This window comes from Mycteria americana, chromosome Z (assembly GCF_035582795.1).
Source record: "Mycteria americana isolate JAX WOST 10 ecotype Jacksonville Zoo and Gardens chromosome Z, USCA_MyAme_1.0, whole genome shotgun sequence".
Lineage (NCBI taxonomy): Eukaryota > Metazoa > Chordata > Aves > Ciconiiformes > Ciconiidae > Mycteria > Mycteria americana.
Window position 1 is genome coordinate 67,735,746 of NC_134396.1, and position 23,518 is coordinate 67,759,263.

Genomic DNA, 23,518 nt, shown 5'->3' on the forward strand with positions numbered 1-23,518 from the left:
CAGTTGATTTCTGTTGTTAACATGTTATGTACTATTACATTTGCTTCTGTTCATGAAATGGCATTTTGGGTCTCGTGTATCTGCTTCAGACCAAGTCTCGTGAAAGCCTATTTCTGTGGTTCCTTTGTGGTACATACAGCAGTGGTTTTATGAGGTCTTCCTCTTTGAGCAGTGTGCTGTCCTTAATCAGTTGTATCCTAAGGAAGACTCCTGGTCATCATCTTCTCAGTCATATAAAGACTGGTCTTAAGTCTAAATTTGTCCTGGAAGAAGGCTGTTGTAAGAGAATGCTAGCATAATGGAAACGTGGAGACCTTGAATCTAATAAAGAGAAACAGAAGAGAAAAGGCCACACAAAACCCAGAAACAAAATGCAGAAAAAACACTAACAAGACCTAGGAACTGAAGCTGCCAACTGGAGACAAAGTGCAATGTCAAATGAAAGTTGGAGAAGAGCTAACCAACAAATGTGGTGGATTCTGTAAATCAGTTATTCTCCTCATACACTCTTTTCTTACAGTAGAATACATGTGTTTAGAATTGCATGAAGATTACAGAATTAATTTTGATTCTAATAGAAACAATGAAGTTTAGGGCCCATTCTAATAGAAACAATGCAGTTTAAAGCCCATCCAACCTAGTCATCATGCCTGTCCTTTCTGATCTTAACCTTTGCAGCAAACAGCCCTGTTCATCTCCATCAGTGCTTATAGCAGGAAACAGAGCAAGGAAAGCCAGTTCACCCTTTGCAAAGTCAATCTCTGTGGACACTTAATCTGAAATACATTGAGCCATCCATGTTAGAACATGGTAACCATTGCTCAGAGGTGTCCTCTGGCTTGATTGCTTTTTCTGTCTGTCTCTGCCTCTCTGAGAACACAAATGCAGCTTTTACATAAGCTGACCGTATTCACAGTGCATTGTGCTACCATTTTACTCAGCTCTTAGCCAAAGCAAGGTCCAAAACAAATTTAGGAAGACTGCTTTTTTTCTGTAATGTTGGAAGGTCCTCATCTGGTACTGTGACATGCTCTGTAAAGATCCTTTCGCTAACTTTGGTCATGGCTTTGACTTTTTTCAAAGTCTAGCCGTGAAAAATGTAAGGACTTCAGAGTCTTTGTGTGTTAAGACTCTTAAAGCATATTCTTAACCTATGTTAATCTCTTAATCTACCAGAAAGCTGGTAGAACCATACAAACATGCAAGATACCAGGATAGTGCATTTCTTAAGAGCAAGGTCAACTTGATCTGGCCTTGCTTGCTGAGTCACAAATTTATCAATCTTACATGAAGTAAATTCAGATACCTTTGAAATAGTTGCCTGCAGAAAATTCTCTTACAAATTGGAGGAAACTTGTTTTAGAAGCCATGTTCCTCCCGAGAATTGTGGAACAAGGGATTGTTTTCTGGTAGCTACTGAAAGTCAGAATAGGCCTGCTGGTCTAATTGAAGCACCTCTACTACCCCAAAAAACCTTCTGTTGCTTGCAGATAGCCTTGTCAGACATGCAGTGAACTCTAGTTGCTGGTTTTCTCTTGCTTGTAAGAGAACCAAGGGTGTAAATCCTTCTGGAGCAGGTTTAGCTGCTGGGAACTGCTACACAGAGTGATGCCTGAAATCTCATAAGGATTTTGCTTTCCAGCATCATGACTGCTGCTTTTCCAAATGAAAGGTGGTTCTCTTGGATAACGCAGTGTTATCCAAGGGTGTGAGACTGAGCTAGAATCAAGGCTTCTTAAATCAAAGCAAAGGGCATCTGTCTAGCTGGATGCTCTCAGCAATAGGGTGAAGGAGGGGAAGGGCCTATTAAAGTCCCTTTTGAAACTGTAGCTCTGATCAGGCCTGTTATTGCTAAGTATTGAATTTGATACCATTATCGATCAGTATTGGTCCTTCCTGGTGATGAGAACTGGCCATATTTTATTAGAAAACTCATGGCATAATGGCTGGCTTGATGATGACAGGGAAGATGAGTTGATGACTTACTGATGAAAAACCAAGGATTCCTCTTACCTATGTCAATGTGAGTGCTCAGGTGCTTTACACAGCAAGTCTTCAGCATATAGGAAAATATCATGGCTTCACAAGGAGGTTTAGTACAAGAGGAAATGGCCTCAAGTTGTGCCAGGGGAGGTTTAGACTGGGTATTAGGAAATTTTACTTCACCGGAAGGGCTATCAAGCATTGGACCAGGCTGCCCAGGGAAGTGGTTGAGTCGCCATCCCTGGAAGTATTTAAAAGATGTTTGGATGAGGTGCCTAGGGGCATGGTGTAGTGGTGGTCTTGATAGTGTTAGGTTTACGGTTGGACTTGATGATCTTAAAGGTCTTTTCCAACCTGTATGATTCTGTGATTCTGTATTTCAGTAACTCATTTCAAGATGATCTTGGGAATAGTACTGGGAAAAAATGCTTCCCAGACTGTAGAATCCCATGCTTTCTTATAAAATATTTCATCTCAAGAGAATAAATTATGGGCTTTCTCAGCTTCTCAGTCTGGTTGTCTTTAATGTCTCAGTGCTGTCCTAGGCCTTCATCAGTCTTCTCATCCAGATGAGACCTGCTCGTGGTCTGAGTTCCTCTTAAAACTTGCTTTGCTGTGCTGAACTTGCTGCTGCCTATCCTTTAATAATTATTAAATCATGTTCTGTTCTGAGGAAATCGCAAAGGTGAGAAGGAGTGGATTAAAATGCTGAGCTGGGACTTAAAGCCAGAATTGAAACCAGATTTTTCCTTAGATTTAATGCTGATCCAAATAACCTGAGCAGCTAGCTCAGTTTCCTAGCTTTGTTGCGGAGCTAGGGCTTTTGACCTGCTGTCCGCTGGAAAGCGAGGTGAGTGTGGGCTGCGCTGCAGGTGAGTAGTGCAAGTGGCTATGGTGGTTGTTTCCTAACTGACAACAGTCAAATACAGAAACATAGTCAAAGAGGAATGAAAGTAAAAAAATCTCTCTGAGCTCCAGTACTCGCTGTTGTATCAGCAATGCTTCTCTCTGGCCAGTAACTAATCTGAAAATTGGTGGAAGCCTCAGATGCTGGAGACCTTATATCCAGTATCCATACTGTGAACTAACATACTTAAGAGTGAAGGTGATAAATATGTAAAGGTGGAAGACTTTCCTGTGAGCAGTTACCAAAAGCTGCAAGAGACCACATCTGTAAAAAGACTTCATTCCAGTGGAAGTTACCTGCACAGAGGTCATTCCTTAGTTTTGAAAAACACATTCCTGTGTTATTTCCCCCCCACACTCAAAAACTATGTTGGGTTCATATTTGTGAGTCTTAGTAGGTGTGGTGTGGTATTTTTAGCCCACAGCTCTTTGGCAAATCCATATTATCTAGGTAAAATTATTCTAGTTCAAAGGAGGAGCTTTATAAAATACAGGTACTCCTGTGTTGGCTAGTCATGCTCATGTGAAGTATTATGCCTCTCAGTAATCACTTTGAACATCATCTTTTAGGCCTGCTCGTATAAGAAGCTTGTAAAAGAACTGGAGCTTCAACACTGTTCTAGCTGGGCTGTTGATTTGGACATGGAAATGGCTGTCCTGGTCAGCGTAGCTCTCCTTGTATGCCAGGGTTGTAGAGGATCCTTTGTCAAGAGTGCATGTAGCTACTGCCATGATTACTCTGCGCTGCAATATCCTCACACAATTACTGACTTTACAGGTCCCTTATAAATATACCATATTCTGTGCAGTCCTTTGAAGAGAAAGCTCTAATACCAGGGCAGTGTATTGATGAACCATTTGTCTCTGAAGTGTAGCTCATCGTGATCCCCCACCAGTTACTACTTCATGGGCAGATCTGTTTCTAATTGCATCTGTTTTGTGGAGGAACAAACTGTCAGGTTGGTCCGTTCATGCCCTCAGCTGCGTGGGCACTGAACAGACGTGGATCCCATGGCTGACCTTAGGGCTGCAACTCTGGCACTGGTTGTAGCTGTCGGAGCTGGCACTCTCGAAGAGATGTGGACTAAAATAGCAAAACCTCTTCTGATGGTAGTGCTGAAAGTCTGTTAACTTCCATGTCATTTTTTTAATGTGTTACCTATTGCAGGGCAGGCTGTAAAAGCAAAGCCTGTATGGAATATGGTTATATTTATTAGCTTAATCTACACACATAACTGAAGCTGTGAGTAGTATGTTTTTGTAGTTCCACAGAGTTGAGTCTAAATTGCCTTTACAGAGGGAAGCCTATCGTGTTTCCAATTTGCTTTGCCCACAGAAACAAATGCTGCTGCAAGCTTGCACCACAAACTTAAACTCGGCACAGCATGTGTGTGTTTAACAAGGTAGCCTGGTGTATACTTGGAAAAGTGGCATTCAAGCTTTGTTTGGAGTGGAACTATCTTTCATTTGAGGAGTTCAACTTGATGAATATATAGCAATGTACTCTCCTGTTTCAGGTAGCAACCTATCACTGGCTGGTGACAGCTGAGACCTGGTCTCTGCTGTGTGCTGCAGCATCTTGTTACTAGAAATCAAATTAAGAAGAAGAGTTCTTGAGTCATGGCATCTCATACTAATTTAAGTGCAGGTTAAGAACACTTGCCTGGCACAATGGTCTCCAAGAACATTGCTGTAACAAAACCAAAGAAATATGTCCTTGTTTTTATTGTGCTTGCCAAGGGGGCTTATATATTCCTAATGTATTCCTCTTCCCAATATAAATTTGTCTGGTTTACAGAAAGGTTTAACCCATTTTCATCTGCACAGACTGGTTGGTAAATTATTTGGATTTTTTGATGGATTTTTTTTTTTCCACTGAAACATGCATTTTAAAAGAACTGGATACTATCCATAAGGCAAACAGTGTTCTAAGCTAAGTTTACACTGGAAGTTATTGAATGCAAACATTTACTGAAATACTGGTTTTAACATCTAAAGATTTCAGATTTAAATTCTTGCAAGAATATCTTAAGTAGAGGTGTTTAGAATTTAATATCACTTTTTCCTAAAGTTCTTGCAGGTAATACAAACACTCTGGTTGCCCTAATAAGCTGTAAGATAAAAAAGATGAATGTACGCTGCTGAGGTGTCTAAAGGTAGTAGCAAACAGTAAGAAACTGAAACATTCATTTGTAGGGACTGTGCCTCTATTCTTTTTGGCAGCTTCTTTGTTTAACCTGTTAACTTCCACAGTTTTGACTTGAAAATTGTAAATCAGTTCATCTTGTTGTTCAGAAATGAAATATTCAAGCAGTGAAAATACTTGGATTTGGTGTTGTAATGTTTGTATTTCTAGAAACAAGTGTCTTTCCTACTAACTGCAGTGGAAAATTCCAGTAAAACTGTTTTTAAATTGATGTCTCCAGAGTAGCTGTGTTCAGTGTTGTACGGTGTGTGTGTCATTAAATATTTAAAACTGTAGGCTTTCTGGCTGCTGCTTGACTTGCATTGTGTTCAATGGTTTTGACATTGCGTAACCTTAATGTTTAACTATTAAATATTCACCTGCTGAAGAAACTGTGGAAGTAATATTTCAGCACAGCTGTTAATTCAGTGCATAAGTATATTGTTTGAAGAGATCAAATCTAGAACCATTGGCAAGGAGTTAATGAACGAGCAAACTGACAAGATATAGGTAGGGAGATGAATCTGGAGAGTCTCCTCTTTAAATCTGTATCACAAGTGAAAAAGCTGGACTTTGACATCACTAATGAATAGAAACTGTATATCACATACTCCAGGGAAGCTTCTTTTACATGGGAATTAGTTCCCTTTTACCAGTAACATTTTGTGGTGTTGTGATGTCCTTGTTTTTCTCTAGTGATACTGACTTGCACAGATCACTAGTAATGTTTTGCCAAAGTAAGTCACAGTTTAATTACACTGGGTTTCTTAAGTTCTGTGTTTCTTTCAGATTTCTTGCCTGGACAGAACTTCTGGTGCTTAGCAAGATGACTAGAGATAGTGTTTGGATATTGGTAATGAAGTACTGATTTCATTTTGATGTGTTACTCCTGTGACTAATCTGCCCAGATTCCAGTATGCATCACTAAAGATACAGAAGTAGTCACTGAGATACTTTACATGTAGGGTAATCTGTGATTGGCATATGTTCTTAGATGTGAAAAACACCTTGTAAACATAATTCAAGAGTTTAAAGGGAATGACACTGAAACTGAACTTGTAATGGTAGTATTTACTGGTTAGAGTTTATTGCTTTCATCTACTTACCTTTTTTAAATTGCATTCAGTATAGGCCTTGACTGCTATGTCAAAGTCTATTCCAAATAGCATTTACCAGCTAGGGCATGGGCACTAAACATCACTGGATCAACTGTCACCATGAAAGAATTCATACTCATTTGACAGAGGAAAAGTGAGAGGAGTTTTGCAGGTACTGTTTTATATCTTGACAGATACCAGTTCTGTAGCATAAAGTAAACTTGCAGCAAGTTAGCAAACATTTTTTGTGGATTTCCCCTCTTCTGAGGGGCTCAGGGTGAGTTTGTCCTTGATATGTGACAGCACGTGCCCAGCAGTGTGGATTCCCCTCTCAAAGACAGTGTCTCTATTCTGAATTCCTCTTGGAAGAAATAGGGGGAAAATGACTGTATCACTGATTTTATACAAAAAGCTGAGTGGGAATCCTCTGTCTTGGTTTTGTTACCTTCACTTAATTCAAGTTAATTCCAGAGTCTGGGTAGAAATCCATTTCAAAGAATTTCCTTAAGGTTTGTTATGTGTTGTTGCAGAATGACAGAATGGCTGAGGTTGGAGGCACCTCTGGAGGTCTGTAGTCCAACCCCCTGCTCAGAGCAGATTCACCATAAGCAGGTTGCTCAGGCCTGTGTCCAGTTGAGTTTTGAACATATCCAGGGTCAGACTCTACAATCTGACTAACTTCTTCCAATGCTTAATCACCCTTTACCATGAAAGGTATTTTCTTATGGAATGAAATCTATATGGAATTTCCAAATGAGCTTTTTTCTGTGTTTCAGTTTGCCCATTCCGTCTTGTCCTGTCACTTGATACTATGGAGAAGAGTCTGGCTCCATCTTCTTTACTCCCTTCAGCAGATTTTTATGGCTAAGATCCTGCTGAGCTGCCTTTTCTCCAGACTGAGCAATCCCTGCTCTGTCAGCGTTTCCTTGCATCAGAGATGCTCCAGTCCCTTAATTGCTTCTGTGGCCCTTTACTGGACTCACTCTAGTTGTAAATATTTGTCTTGTACTGGGGAGCCCAGAGCTGGAGACAGCCCCCAGAAGTATCTCACCAATGCTAAGCAGAGAGGAAGGACCACCTCCCTTGACCTGCTGGTAATGCTTCTACTAATGCAGCCCAGGTGGCTGTTGGCTATCTTTGTTGCACAGGTGCATTCTGCTGGCTCATGATCAGCTTGGTGTCTACCAGGACTCCAAGGTTCTCTGCCAAGCTGCTTTTTAGCCAGTTGGCTCCCAGCATGTACTGGTACATGGGATTATTCCTTCCCAGGGGAGGACTCTGCTTTTCCTGTTGCTGAACTTCTTCGAGGTTCCTGTTTGTCCAATTCTCCAGTCTGTTGAGGTCCCTCTCGATGGCAGCACAGCCTTCTGGCCTATCAGCCACTCCTCCAAGTTTTGTATCATCTGTGAAGTTTCTGAGGGTACACTCTGCCCCATCATCCAGGTCACTAGTGAAGATGTTAACCAATATTGGATCCAGTATCAATGGAGGCCAGTGACTAGCCTCCAACTAGACTTTATGCCACTGATTGCAACCCATTGAGCCTGGCAGTTCAGCCAGTTTTCAGTCTACATCACTGTCCCATTTAACTAGTATGTGCTTAATACTTACCTAGTATGTACGTAAGTATGCAGAGGTGTACTTAATATGCACTTTGTGAAGATATTATGGGAAAGAGTGTCGAGTCCTACTAAAGTTGAGATAAACAACATCCACTGTTTTCCCCTTGTCTACCAAGGCAGTCATGTCATTGTAGAAGACTATTAGGTTTGGTCAGACATGATTTCCCCTTTATAAATCCATACTGACTACTTCCAGTCACCTTCTTGTCATTCATGTGAATGGAGGAGATTTTCATGATTAGCTGCTCAATCACCTTCCCAAGGATTGAGTTGAGATTGACTGGGCTGTAGTTGCCAAGAGAGCAAGTTTCTTGCCACTCTTGAAGATGAGTGGTCCTGGACAGGCTGGATCGATGGGCTGAGGTCAATTGTACAAGATTTAACAAGGCCAAGTGTTGGGTCCTGCGCTTGAGTCACAACAACACCATGCAACGCTACAGGCTTGGGGAAGAGTGGCTGGAAAGCTGCCTGGTAGAAAAGGACCTGGGGGTGTTGGTTGACAGCCGGCTGACCATGAGCTGGCAGTGTGCCCAGGTGGCCAAGAAAGCCAACAGCATCCTGGCTTGCATCAGGAATAGTGTGGCCAGCAGGACAAGAGAGATATTGAGGTGCTGGACTGTGTCCAAAGAAGGGCAACGAAGCTGGTGAAGGGTCTGGAGCACAAGTCTGATGAGGAGCGGCTGAGGGAACTGGGGTTGTTTAGGCTGGAGAAAAGGAGGCTGAGGGGAGACCTTCTTGCTCTCTACAACTACCTGAAAGGAGGTTGTAGAGAGGTGGGGGGGTCGGTCTCTTCTCCCAAGTAACAAGTGATAGGACGAGAGGAAGTGGCCTCAAGTTGCGCCAGGGGAGGTTTAGATTGGATATTAGGAAAAATTGATTTACTGAAAGGGTTATCAAGCATTGGAACAGGCTGCCCAGGGAAGTGGTTGGGTCACCATCCCTGGAGGAGTTCAAAAAACGTGTAGATGTGGCACTTCAGGACATGGTTTAGTAGGCAGTGGAGATGTTGGGTTGACGGTTGGACTAGATTATCTTAGAGGTCTTTTCCAACCTTTATGATTCTATACTTGCTTCCTCCCACACCTTAGAAGCCTTGCCTGTTCCCCATGACCTTTCAAAGACAACCAAGAGTTGCCTTGCAATGATATCTGTCAGCTCCCTCAGCACTTGTGGGTGCAACCTTTCAGGCCCCATGGACTTCTGTCTGCACAGTTTAAATATTTTTCAGTGTGATCCTCCTCCACTAAGAGTAAGTATTCCTTGTTCCAGACTTTCTACTGTCTTGTGGGCCTGGGATCCCTGAAGGCCAGTTGTACTGGTAAAGACTGAGGCAAGGAAAGTACTAAGTACCCTGTCCTTTTTTGTGCCCCTGGTAAGCAATTTCCCTGCCCTGTTCAGCAGTGGGTTCATGTTTTCCCCACTGTTCCTTTTGCTGCCAATATATTTGTACAGATTGGTTTTGTTGCCCTTCGAATCTCTCACCAAATTCAAATCCAGGTGGGCTTTAGCTTTCCTGACCTCATCCATGCATGATTGGACACCATTTATATATTCCTGCTTTCACATCCTGTAATGTTGTTTTTATGTTGGAGTTTAATCCCTTGTTCATCGAAGTAGGCCCCCAGACACCTTTGCTTGATTTCCTGCTTGCTAGGATGGGCCTTTGGCTTGGAGGTGATCCTTTGATCACTGGAGATGGTGAGCAGGGACATGAACACTGTTTCCAGACCTATAAAGCTGTTCTAGCAACTTGCTTTGTAAGAACTGTGGTATCCACACCTGTGCTGCTGGGCTGTGGTAATCAGCAGGGAGGTCCATCAGTGTGATGTATAGGTAAGAAGGGAGAATTTTAATTTCATTCTCAAGCACTACTGAACTTGAACTGCGCATCAGGCAGACCTTGTGAATTAGTTATTTGCTTCTAGCCTACCTTAGCATCACTGACCAGGAGGGAAAGAAGTTTCAGGCATTAAGCATTGCCTCACAGGTTACTTATTTGACTTAAGGTTTTTCTTTGCTTTTTATGTGTGTGTCCTTCTCTCTTCATAAAGAACACAACTCTCATTTCTGCTTACATTGTACTTAGTTTTATTCTATTTAATGTGTCAAATCAGAATGACTTTGACAGTTAGCAGTGGGCGGCTGGAGGGAAAGTCCAATTACTGCATTAGATTGCTTAGAAAATGGAGCTATTTAATCTGTCAACATCTATATAACTACTTCTAGAGCAAAGTCTAGATAGTTTGGAGACGGGGAAAACAGTAGCTCCATAAAGAATGGCTTAGGGGTTTTGGCAGGCCTTTGGTATCTTCTGTTCATACAGACTTTTATCCTGTTTGAAAGGAGTTTGTGAGGCTTGCATTCTGCAACCTCTGTTCTGAGTACTTGCATGCATGCTTAGAAAACAGCTTAGTAACAGGTATTTATCTGAGTTCAAAGCTAACATAAAGTCCACAATACCTCCTTAATCTTCAGCAAAGCATGGGGGGGTTTTTTGAGTTGCTCAGTGAAATGTTGTTTGACCAGCACTTGCCATAGCTTTGTTGTTAGATATAAGGATAAGTCACTGTTTTTCTTCCTTCCTTAGCTGATGGTCACTCCCAGGAATTCTGACTCCTCTCCAGAGGACCTGACCAAATGCATACGGAAAGAAAAACTTGTGTCTGACATCTTAAATAGGACTGCATAGAACAGTTTTCAGTGTGTCTCAATTCCAGAGAGAATTAAAAACTGACAGATAAAATTGAGATATGCCAGCGATACATGCAGCTATACATCTAGTTTATAGAGTAGTGCCTGTCTTCCCCTGCTTCCATTGGCATCAAACTTTACATTAATAACAGTTCATTGTGTTCGGTTACAAAATGGACTTTGTTACTGTGCCCTCCTTCCATGTAGAGTTAAATTAAGGGGGAGTGGAAGGATTTCTTTTGAAAACAAACATTTACTTAGCTGTTCAGAACTGCTTGTTTTTGCTAATTCAGGTTTTTATTGTATCTAGTCCTGTCCCCCAAGCAGTCTGTCTCCATTCTCTAGCCTTGAGTCTCCTTAAGGTCATTCTGTCAAGTGTGGCATGGATCGAATGGAAATAATTTCTTCAAGAACCTCATAGCCAAGTGTGCAAGTTGAGCAATTTCTTTCATTCCTTAGCTGTTTTATTTTTCTGCCTCTTGGGTAGCCATCACTGTCTTTGCTGCTTCTTTGGCTAAATGCAGGCAAGCTTTACTCTTTGTTTTCCTGTCTCTGGTGCAGCTTACTTCTCAGACTTTCTGTGCACCTGGGCATATCATAGGTGTCTACTTTTGCCTGTAGAAGAGTAGGAAAATGACTCAGGATCTAGAAACTGTTCTTTCAAATATGGTTGTATGTACTGTGAGGGTTGAATATACAGAATAAAAAAAGAATTTGGTTTCAAACACAATTTGCAAGTATTGGGCTTGAGTCTACTGTAGCAAGTTTTAAGAAATAAGAATTATGTATTTGCCTTTCCTGAATGACCTGTGTAAATTTTTCATCTACCTTGTCAAAGGCTCTTGGGAACCAAGTATTCTGTCAGGTACAGGAACATGACTGCTGTCCTTGTAACACCTGTTATCTTGTGTTTTGTTTCCAGTAATTTACAAGATTCCATCATTACTGTAACTTAAAGTGGTGCTGCATAGTATATGGATAACCTACTTATGATGTTGCAAAATGGCCATGATCACCTTTTACCACTACAATTCTGATAATTAGAGAGGCTTGCTGTGGCAGGTTACAGTCACTTAAGTCCTGAACACTCCTGCTGTGTGAATCTGAGTCTAGCTAGTTGTTGATATTGTCTTCTAGGAATAATCCTATGTTGACTTTCTTAAATGGCAAGAATGAAGTCAAAATAGAAAAATCTAATCTATCAATTCCAAGCTAGTCTACAAAATGAACTACTACTTTCTGTTCACACTGTATCTTGAAAAAAAATCACAAGACATCAAAGACATTTTTAAAGAAAAAAACCTGAACTTCTAACTCATTGGAAAATACCCATTGTCAGTGTTATGTGACTGGATTATAGAAGAGGTCCCTGTGACATGGGAAGCTGAGGTGGAAAGATTTTCCAGAGTCACATAGCAGATTCCTGGTGTGGCCAGATGTCGGGAATATTTTTTAGTATTTGGTGGGGTCTTTTTTTGGTTAGTTGGTTTTTTTACACTTAGTGTCATAAACACTGAATCCATTTTTGCTATAAAGGGTCTGTGGTTTTCTACTTGGCAGCTTGACGGTGGTAATTTTCATGAGCTCTTCTGTGGACAGTTCCCTAGTGCATATCTGTAATAACATAAAGTGAGTGGGCATGTAGAAGAAAGAGGACTAAGTAATCTTCAGTTCAGTGGGCTCAGCTCCAGCGGAAAATAAACTGTTCTTCAGTGCAGCTTTACTGGAATTGAAACAAACTGTATGGAAACTGGGAAATTCTGTCATTCCTGCTGTAAAACTGGACACTGGCAGCTTTTCTGTTACAGCTAAATTTGCATATCTTCACAAAAAAAGGGGGGGGGGGGGCAGAGGGGTGTGGATTTGAAAGTAAATGTCAGAGGATTAAGCAAAAGATATGTTGCAGAGTTAAGTTCCAGCTGCCCAGAGATGGCTGATCGTGTGTTGCAGGGAGGGAAGGAAAGGAGATAAATCTGACCGCTTCTTGAGGCTCCTTTTTACCTTTACGCTTTGTACAGTGAAAACTCCAAATAAAGTATTCTGTTCGGTCCTGGTCCACAACCATGGATGTTCTGTTCTGATCTTTCCTGTAACAAGGATAAACCACATATACAGACTTCAGTGGGAGGTACTGAACTTTTCAACATGCTGGTTTTGTAGCATGTGTCTAAGGGTTAAAGAATCTAGTTGATACTCTTAAAATATTTGACTGACACTTTGAGGCAGCAGGTAAAAACTTCTGTCCAAAAGGACCTGAGAAGCTCACTATTACTTGGCATTTGGTTGTAAGACCTCTGTGTTGCAGAAATTGGCAAGCTGCTGAACAGCCAAAATGCAAGTTGCATTCCTGCTTCTGCCATTCATTCTTAGGCCTATAAAAGTCATGTAGCAGAGTTTATCTTGACCTCATGGATGATTGTGTGCTATTTGATAGCAAGCTCAACAGATGTACAAAGGGCACAGCACTTGAAACACACTTGCAAACCTCTAAGTGCTTCAGACTGCCTTTCTGTGTTTTTGACCTAGTTATCAAAGTGAAATCTTTATTCCTTGTATTTTTAAATGATAATTAGCATTTTATGATTATGCTAATTATGATAATTATCAGCATTATAGCTAATATATTATAGCAGAATATTATTATATAGTGTGTATATATACACACTATATAATATAGGATATTATATTATAGCAAAAATAATGAAAACATTCTTGCATCTTCTTAAATTTGTCTTTTTAATCTTACAGTAAGTTAACTGACAACACTTTTTCTCCACCAAGGCTTGCTGGAGAGTGTACCTAGCTTTTCTCCTTTATTAAATTCTATATGAGTTCATGTAGTCAGCCTCTGCTGCATGGTCTGTGTTGTATTCCTTCAGTATTTTCACAGAAGCCAGCACCAAAAAAACCCCACTTAACTGGCTTTGCAAGGTAACTTTTCTGGCTGCCCTTAAAAATATTTCAGTGTCTTAGAGCAAATGACACTGTCCTATTTCAGCTGGTTTTAAAGTGTTTGGTTTCCATTTTTTTTACTTTCTTTTTCCTAAGGTTTCCTATGCGCGACCAAGTTCAGCTTCTATCAGAGATGCAAATTTGTATGTTAGTGGACTTCCAAAAACAATGACCCAGAAAGAACTGGAACAGCTCTTTTCCCAATATGGACGCATTATTACTTCTCGTATTTTGGTTGACCAAGTCACTGGTAAGTAGGCAGTTTTGCACTTCCTCTCATTTTTGGACTGGCAGTTTAAGACATATTTCACCTTTCAATGCAACAGTCTTGTCTCTAGAATGTATGAAAGGTGTATGTAGGCAAGAAAATGCAATTTTCTGCTGGAATTGTTCATAAATATGCATGGACAAAAATAGATTGTGGAGTGTACTGAGCCAGCTTGAGTCATTTCCACCCTGAAGGTGCAGGTTTGAAGACTGTTTTATGGCTTGTAATAAATTTACAGCTGCTATAATCTTCCTTTCCAAGCTGCTGCATGAAAATAGTCCCTATGTGCCTTATGAAATGCTATTAAACACTTTTTTTATAAAAATAAAATTTTATGCAGAAATGCACAGCTGGTTCTCTGAGGCTAGGATTACAAAAGACCCAGACTGGTAATTGCTGTTAAGACTGTTTTCAAGGTTGCCTCATTAACTTTGGGCCCACTGAAGAACATGAACTTTGAGTTCCTCAGGAGCAGATAAGTTCTGTGCCTTAAAGAAATAAGCTCTAGCAGGTTAGTTGTGCTATTACAATATGTGTCTTAGCCAGTGAGTGGGTGTCAGTGACACTCTGTGGTTACTCTTCAGACTTGGACAGTAATGCACGTGGTTTTGCTGGCTCAAAGCTTGAAGAGCTTTATAATTTGCTGTCTCACCTGCTTCCAGCAGGCCTGTTCCAAAAATAAGCAATCAAATGAAATGCCAAGTACATGACAAAAATATTGAGTGTGCAAAGCAAACTACAAAGGAGCAGGGCTCTCCAAATTCTCTTCTTTCAAAAAAAGTAGGGGTGTGGGGCGGAAGAATTAATTTACTCACGTAATTATTCCCTGAATAATAAGCTAGCTTGGATTTTTTTTATAGTTGTACCTTTTCAAAGTTGCACATCATTGTGGGTGACAAACAGCTATGCAGGTCATAAAGTTTTCAAATGGTCTTACTTTGAAAGGATTGTGCATGCTAGTGTTTGACACTTGGCTGACCTGTAGAGGACCTCCTATGTACTACTCTGCAATTCCACTATGTTAACAGAAATCTTAATATTGACACATAATACTTATGGAGTGTTTTAATAGTGCGAGTTGTGCAAGTTGGTGAGAGTGTAGAGAGGCAGAGAAAGGAAAGCTAAAGGCCAAATAGTGACTTGTGGAAACAGCAGATTTGCAGGTCAAATTTCCAGGTTTTGTGCAATAAATAGCTGTTTACATTATCTTCCTGTATTTTCATACATAGAAATAGTGGGATTTGACAAATGGGCCAAATAAGAAAAGGTAATTAAACTTTTAAATGTGTACTGTAATTCTAAGTACTCATAAATCCTAGTATGTGCACAGTAGTTCTCTGGCATAGACTGTCGTTCAGGTTTAAGCTCTCTTCCCTCCTCCTCCTTAGTAATTTGGAAGAGGTAGACTCAAAATGGTATGAATAGTAAGGTTGTGACACAAACTGACAGATGAAAAATGCAAAGTTGAAGCTGTGACGTTTGCCTCTTTAAAGCTTTCTTACGCCTGCTCATTGTCACTTTGATGGTTTAAATCGTAATTGTTTATGAACAGAATATATTTCTTGTCGTTAACGTCTTTCTCAAGTGAGGACAAGTGTCTAACTTGTCTGCTTATCCATGAACCAGAATATGAGGTGCCTCTAAATGGATTTAGGAATATTACAACAAAGCATGCAGCTAATTAGTGTTGCCTGTAGTAGCTTTAATGTTCATTGGTTCAAGTATTGACACCTCAGTGTGTTTATATTTAGGCCACAGTATAAATTTTTGAGGTGCAGTGCTCCTAAGACCTTCCATAAACACTTGTTGATCCCCTTACATGTTGTCTTTAACTTTTCTATACCAGGGAAGAATCTATGGCCCAAGAAAAGTTTCCTTCAAAAATAACACCCACAAAAGTATGGTAGCATGCTGAAACTGAATCTTTTACTTAGCGGTAACCATGCACTGTTAAAACAGGGCCATAATTCCCATTACTGCAATCTAGAACCTACACTCCATTCTTTGTCCTCTCAGCATATTTGCTCCAAAGGGAACTTCAAGGGCTGCTGCAGGAGAGCATAAGCCATTTCTTGTATCTAGGGAGCAGATGACAAAGCTATTTACAGGATTTTTGTGAGTTTAGATACTGCAGAGTAGCATGAACTAAGCAGAGGTTACAGTGCGGCTGGTCCTGGGTTCACCTCTATCCCCCCCCAAATTGCTTTGTTTCAGAATTACCCTTTGGCTCACTATGTTTAAGTTGTCTCCACTGTGTTTTCCCTCAACCTTGTAAGCTTTCTACACAATGCATCTTATTTATTTTTAAATTTAACTGAAATAAATAAATAAAATTACAGTAGGAAAGTTGTCTTTGAGCAAAAGCTCCATTCTAATAAGCACAAAATTATCATGTGCTCACAGCAATTGGCCATTAACATAGCAATTGGCTATGAAAATCAAATGTTAACATCTAATATTCTAGAGTCTCTGAATTAATTGTTATATGCTTCCTTCACCCTGTGCAGGGGTATCAAGGGGCGTGGGGTTTATCCGGTTTGACAAGCGAATTGAAGCAGAAGAAGCTATCAAGGGCTTGAATGGCCAGAAACCTCCAGGTGCCACAGAGCCCATCACTGTAAAGTTTGCTAACAATCCAAGCCAAAAAACCAATCAGGCCATCCTTTCCCAGCTGTACCATTCTCCAAACAGAAGGTATCCGGCACCTCTAGCTCAGCAGGCTCAGCGCTTTAGGTAAGTCAAATACATACTTGTGTGCAACTGTGCTGGAAGCCGCATGTTCCCATGGGCCTGTGTGTTTCCCTTCCCTACTTGTCTGATTTCTTTGTGTGAAGGAAACACATGAAAATGTTGAACTTCAGCTTTGCTCGTACAATACAGCTAAAAGCAAAAATGCATTCCATCCTATTGATAGCATTTCAGTATCTAATAAACCTACTTAGAATTAAACCACAATGACATCTTTTTCTTCTACGTGGTCATTTAAAAAAACCTTTTTTTTAAAGGTTATTTTTAATTTCCTAGATTATTGTTGATTAATGTGCAAGTTGATTCAATTAACATTGACCTAGGCAATTCAATTTTCTTATTAGCCATATGGCATGCCACAGCCAGCCTCCTCTTCCCCACGCCTATCTTTCCTCCCTGTTCTGGCTTTCAGTTTTTTTCCTAGTCAGTTTTCTAAATCCTGCATGCCACACTTTGTCTTCTCTTAGTACAAACTTCTGTAATGAAGATTATTCAAATATTTTCTGTGTGTGCTTTTTGCACGTGTATGTTCCCATCCTGTTCAAACTACAGTCATACAGTTCCCTGTGATATTTAGTGTATTGAAAAGGACAGATGGTGAGAACAAAGTGAAACAAATATTGTATTATCTACATTCATGAGTACCTCAGATTTTTTTCAGTGATTTTGATTTGTTTCTTCCCATCCTCTGCCCCTGGGCTATGTGACTGGAATGTGCTAAGCATTAATATACTCAAACAGTTTCTATTTTATTTTTCAAGAAATAAAATCAGCTGGCAGTTTTCTTGAGAGAGAATATACCAAACTTCAAAAGCTCTGCATTGGCTACCCTCGCTTTTAGGCCAAACATTCAGAGTTCATGGACTGCAATTCTGGCAGAACTTCTGAATTCATCTTTTCAGCTTTTCAGCCTTATGTGCTGCAAGTCTCACAAGTGTGAAGGTCATCACTAGAGTAGGCTTTCTGCCCTAAGGGAAGGGGTAAATTCATTATTTGGTTGATTTTCTTATCATTTCTTAGGGAATAAAAGGGTTACTTTAAACAGTGTGCTGAATATTGAATAAAAGTAGGCTTGCCATTGTTCCACAGGCAGAGCATAGGGGCAGAAGTTGCACTTGCAGGATGGATCCAAGTGCGTTATATGACATAAGATCATGAGGGAGCTGTTGGTACAGGCTGTGTGTTATAGCATTCAACATATTCTGGCAAATCTGTCCTGCTTGACTCCTTGAGTTCTTCTGAGCGCACTTGTTACCAGATTCTTGGCCGTGATCAGTATTACTCTGGTACTGGCTGGGATAGCATCTGTATTTAACTGATACTCCAGGTAGATCTGTCATGATTTGTAAAAATTCTCCAACTTTGGGAGTTTTTTCTTTGGGTAGGACCTAAAGTTCTTTGCAGTTAAGTAATTTCATTAGACCAGCCCTGTCCTGCAACATTAGGCTTTGAACCTTAAACATTTTATTTGATTGTTTGTGATTTATTTTTTGTTTAAAAAGGAAGTGTATTTTTATGAATGCTCATTTAAATTTCACTGGAGATTTTTTTCTGAGATACTAAGTGTAAAGTGATGCCTGAAACGACTATAAAGAGATACTGTGAATTGCTCCACTTAAAATTATAACGGTAACAAAAAGCACTGAGTAGGCACCAAGTCTGTAGTGAATAGGAGGGAGAGTAAAACCTTTCTCACTTTTATCAGTGTGGAAGGAAAAGCAAGGTTGAACAGACTGGTCAAAAGGTGAACTGGGGTTGCAGATGGAATTAGTTTGGGGTTTTTTTTAATAACTTTTTGGAGAAGGCCTTCAGGCTTCTATTTCTTCTTTAAAAGAGACAGCCTTGCCAAATTTTAAATTTTTATAACTGTAAAAGGGAAATCTGTCTTTTTTTGGGTTTTTGTCTTTGCTTTGCTGTTGTTGCAGCATTCCAGCTCTGTTGCTGACTACGTAGGTCAGATTGCAGTGATGCTTCAGATCTTTAATATCTTTCACAGGCAAGGAATCTTAGCTGTTCACATTTCAGACAGGATTACCTGATGCAGTTGCCCTGTCTATGTTAATGGGTGAATGGTGAAAACAGTCAGCACAAACTTTAGTAGTGAAGAACATTAGGATCACTACAATGCTTCTTTTCTTCTTATTAAGAAAAATCTTGAGCTGGACTTCCAAAAGCAGCTGTATATAATTATTCCTCAATTTCTGAGATGTGTAACTTCAAGCATCTTTAAAAATTGTCCAGTGAATGTCTCTGAGAATTGTTCCAAAGTATTTTTAAGTTGTCCAGGTAACAGGTGAAAACTGTTATGGTGATACCATTACTGTATGAAGTCATCAGCTGAGTGGTGGTGTAAGTGGTGGTGTTTCTGGAACTCTTCACCTTCCTCTCCACCTCCAATGTTAATGACAGTTGACCTCTGTCATCCACAGTAAGACTACTGATAGTAGTCAGGCATTTTTTAATTTCCTTTTTTCTGCTCTTTTAGGGGTTCAGTGGCTTGTTTTCTTGTCAGCACATCCCGCAAACCCTGGTCACTGCAGAATCATAATGCTCTGTGGTTTGAGACCTTTATGTAGCTGCAAACAAGACCAAATATTTTTTCTTAAATTTTTTTTGTGTACAAGTGTAGCTACACTACTGCAGCACTTGAGTTTGGATTCTGTATGGCAGTAATGGTTCTTAAATCCTATAGCTCATTACTGGAGAAAAATCACAATAAGGTACAGATCTGTACGGTAGTTAAAAACTAATTCAAGTGTACCTCTTTTACCTAAGCTCATTTTGTGGAGTCTTGAAGAGAACCTTTAACAAGACTTTATCTTCACATGTCTGGACTTTGCCAGGAAGGAACCAGAGCTGCTTTAGGGCAGAAACTTTCTTAGAGGAGCACTTTAAGGGGCTTCAGGAATAAGATTAATAGGATGGGTTGGTAGGCACTGCATGTTCTGGGTATTGGCTAAGTAATTCTAAAGGGTTTAGAGTTGTGGTTGCATATTACAGTTAGCAGCTTGGGGGAGGGTAAGGGAAGAAATACATGGAGAAAGCTTACAGTCTAATATGTGTGTGTATATATTCTAAAAACACTTTATTCTGGAAAAGAGTAGGAAAATGAAAAATCTTTTTTGCAGTTCGTGTGCTAATATTTGTCACTGCTCCAAAATCCTGCATCTGTCTGGTTATTCAAGTCAGCAGATTGTCAGAAGCCTCAGTAAAGTCTTCATCCAAAACAAGTTAGTAATCTGGAAAATTTAACTGAGGTGGTCACTGACTGTAACTTCATGCTAACAGTATTTGAGTTGGGCTAAACTTGTGGTAGTGGTGCACTTTCTGAACTGAACTATTTATGGTTGTGGATACTACACAAGAACATCTATTTCGTATTCACTGTGTCAGGTGTAATAAGGTGCCACAGCTCTGTCAGTGGTGATACTTTAACTTTGCATGAGGTTCTGTACAGTGCAAGGGATGTGGCAGGAATATACCAAGTTTCCTTAAGATTAAAGGGTGGAAAAGTCTGAAGACTGAACACTTTGCTAAATGTTTTGCAGGTTGGACAATCTGCTCAACATGGCTTATGGAGTAAAGAGGTAATAAAGGACTATTAGGTTCATAATAACCAAATTATTGTTAAGTATTTTGCATACTTTTACTTTTTCAGTAAGACTTATGTTGGATTTTTGCATGTTGAGACTTCAGCTGAAATTGTTCACTTTGGTGCATTGTGCATGAAAGACAAACCTTTTGTAGCAGTTCCATGGAATTCCTGTTTCAAATGACTTACTAACCCTTACTGGTTTTATAGCATGCTTTTCTTTTGTTTTTTGATGTTACTTCATTTCAGACAGACCTAGCACTGTTCCCCCTACTTGTGTATAGTATTGTACATAGTATTTGTGCACTTGGTGGGGGGGGGGGGAAGTACTCGTGATGGTACCTTATTAGTCTGGCCAACATGTTCATGCTGTGAAAAGCCCTGTATCATTTTTATTTTGAAATTTCTTTGCTGGGATTTTCTGTGAACACCTCCTTTATGATTCTGTTTTGTTTCCCTCATTCTTTAGTAGGTTTCCTCCAATGACCATTGATGGAATGACCAGTTTGGCTGGAATTAATATCCCTGGGCATGCAGGAACTGGATGGTGCATTTTTGTGTACAACTTGGCCCCTGATGCTGATGAGAGTATCCTCTGGCAAATGTTTGGACCCTTCGGAGCAGTAACCAATGTGAAGGTCATCCGTGACTTTAACACCAACAAGTGCAAAGGTTTTGGATTTGTGACTATGACAAACTATGATGAGGCAGCTATGGCAATAGCCAGCCTGAATGGATACCGCCTCGGGGACAGAGTATTGCAGGTCTCCTTCAAAACAAACAAAACGCACAAAGCCTAAAAAGTTATTCTCAGTGCATTAATACATGAAAACTATACAACAAAGGCAATTTACAAGAAGCTTTATGCGTTAGTAAATGCCTTTGTTGTATGCCAGTGTGGAAATGGGGATAAAATGACTACTTAGCATCCTAAGAATATGTGAGATTTTTTATTGCTAATATTTGAATTAAAACTTCTTAAATATCTTTTGTGTTTGAATATTGACAAGAGGTACAGGGTTTTTACCTGTCACAATGCATATTCTATTGCCTTCTTTGAAGAAGGTGGACCTTTTAAAATGTTTCAGCTAAGGGAAGAAGTTTTTTCTTATTTTACATGACTGCCTTTAACCTATAAGTAAATATTGAGGCTTTGTGTTACATGCTTTCAGTTGGTTTTTTGTTATTTCTTGATTTGCCTTGTGTTTAATTTACACTTTAGTGCATTGCTGTTTTGTTGTTCAAGAAAAGTATTTGAAGTTTACATTTTATTTATAAAGTTATAAGCAGTATTTATTCTGTAATTATCATTTGGGTTGGGGAATGGGAACACATTATAAAAGCTTATTGTAAGAATACTGGAGAACTTTTCGTAAAGCAGTACCTTGCCAAAGAGATAAGAGCCTCTTTGATGTGGGTTTAAAAAGCATCTATTTTTATAAAAAAAAAAAAAATTTGGAGAAACTTTTTACTGGTCCTGGAACAAATATTTTGACTTGAATACTTTGAGAAATCTCTTCATATGACACCTAGTGAGCTTTTAAAACTTACCAGGAAATTTGCAATTGTTGGGGAAAATTTAGAAAGATTTATGATGTAGAAATACTTTTGAGACCTTTGTATTAAGAAGTAGAGTCAATGGGATGCACTGTTGGTTTCATTTTTGTAATCATCAGTGGAATCTTTGATCATCCTGGTTATTAAGTGATAGGTGGCTCACATTAATTTGTGATTTTGGAACTAATGAAAAATTAAAAAATGAATATAAGAGCAAGCAGGAAACTTAAAATACTGAGAGATGGGGGAAAAAAATCTGTTCTTCCTAAAGAATTCCCTTCAGATAGAGCTCATGGTGTTTAGTGATGTACTTGCTATTGTTTGAAGAATTGTTTTGTCTTAAGAAAAGACATTTAGCATGGTTTGTGCAGTAGCAAATCAGCAGAAGTGGCCTGAGTTGGGTATATTTGGAGGTATTTTGAAAGTTATGTTCAAGGCTAACACCTGAGCTTTGTGTAATGTAAATAAGACCTTGAGTTATGAACCTTTCAGCTAATTTTGATTTTAGTTTATTTTTTAAGTTACATGCCAAGTGATGTTCAACTTTGAATGTTTTTGTATGAGTTTTTTCTTTGTAAATGGCATTATCATTGTTACTTGAGGTCTGCTTATTCATTTTTGTTGTCCTGAGGACTTGAATTTACAGTGCATCAGATCTGTTGCTATTTTTGTCTGTAGATAGTCTAGCTTCAGCTGTTTATGGTGATGCTACATTTTTGTTTATAAATATGTTTGTGGTAAAAAATGAGTATAATCATAGGTTTTGAACAAATTTCCTTACATTTTTCATACAAAAACCATAAATACCTGTATGCTATTGAAATTTAACTTTGTATGATGCTTAAATCACTATTTGGGGAAATAGAAAAAGTCTTTACCATGTATTGAAGAAATTTAAGAAAGAAATACAGAATATTTTCTGATTAGCATCTAGCTTATAATTAAATTTTTAAAAAAAGCTGAGGGTTTGATGCCTTCACCAGGATGCACTGACAACTATGTAGTTACGTCCTGCTTTTTGTATAAACTGAGATGCTCATATGCTTCCCCTTAGAAAAAGCAATGTTCTATGCATAACATAGTTGTACACTATCTTTGCAGTTGCTTTTGGTTCTTATTCTTTTAAATTGTAGTTATAAATTTTTCAGTATAGTACAGTACATATACTGTGAAGCGCGTGCTAAAGTGAATAAGCGAGTTTTCATGCTGACCCACTCAATGCTATTGAAAAATCAATTGGCTTCCTGAGCACTTCCTCATTCTTAGGTGCATTTAGATTGTTAAAGCTAATCCTCTGCATTAAAAATTGTATATACTATAGAAATCACAAACTTTCCAATGTGGGAAAAACAGTAGCTACATGCTTCTTTCCTATACTACTGTAGCAACTAACGGCATTGATGAGAAGGCATGTAAATTGGGCTTCACTTTACAGTGTTTATCAGAGCACTTAGTAAAATATAAGGCTGGTATTTATTTGAAGTTGTATAGTATGACTTAATTCACATCTGTTGGAATAGAAAATATATTCTGTTGAGTATTTAAGAGGTTGTACATGTTTTCTTTTGTGTTTGGATCCTTTGTACTTTTTCATGTTCAGTACATCAATAAACAAAGTTGAAGGGAAAAAAGTGTCATGAGCGCGTCCTTTACCATATTGTCCTCTGCTTTATCGGGTAAGCAATCCGAGTGAAAGCTTTCCACAAAGCTCTCAAGCTCCTTTTAACTTAGCTTAGGATCCTAGTTACCAACAAAGAGGTAAGACAGTGGTGCTGTGTACCAGTTCTGTTATATTAGAATTAGTGTCAAATCTTTTCACTTTGGTTTTATATGAACCATTCAATACTTAGGCTGATACAACAAATGAGGGTCAATAAACACATTCAGTAAAAATTAATTTGCTGTCTAGCAGACTGC

The 23,518-nt window shown here is 39.3% G+C and overlaps 1 protein-coding gene across 2 annotated transcripts in view; it reads left to right on the forward strand.

The window, feature by feature from the left end:
* ELAVL2 (ELAV like RNA binding protein 2) overlaps window positions 1-23,218 on the forward strand; it is a 106,444-nt gene extending 83,226 nt beyond the window's left edge. For both annotated transcript variants that reach the window (XM_075527450.1, XM_075527451.1), the window contains 4 exons: window positions 13,533-13,686; window positions 16,212-16,437; window positions 20,001-20,039; window positions 20,514-23,218. In XM_075527450.1, the coding sequence (XP_075383565.1) occupies window positions 13,533-13,686; window positions 16,212-16,437; window positions 20,001-20,039; window positions 20,514-20,844 (750 nt within the window). In that variant the 3' untranslated portion in view covers window positions 20,845-23,218. The remainder of the gene's footprint in view (window positions 1-13,532; window positions 13,687-16,211; window positions 16,438-20,000; window positions 20,040-20,513) is intronic.
* The last annotated feature ends 300 nt before the right edge of the window (window positions 23,219-23,518 follow it).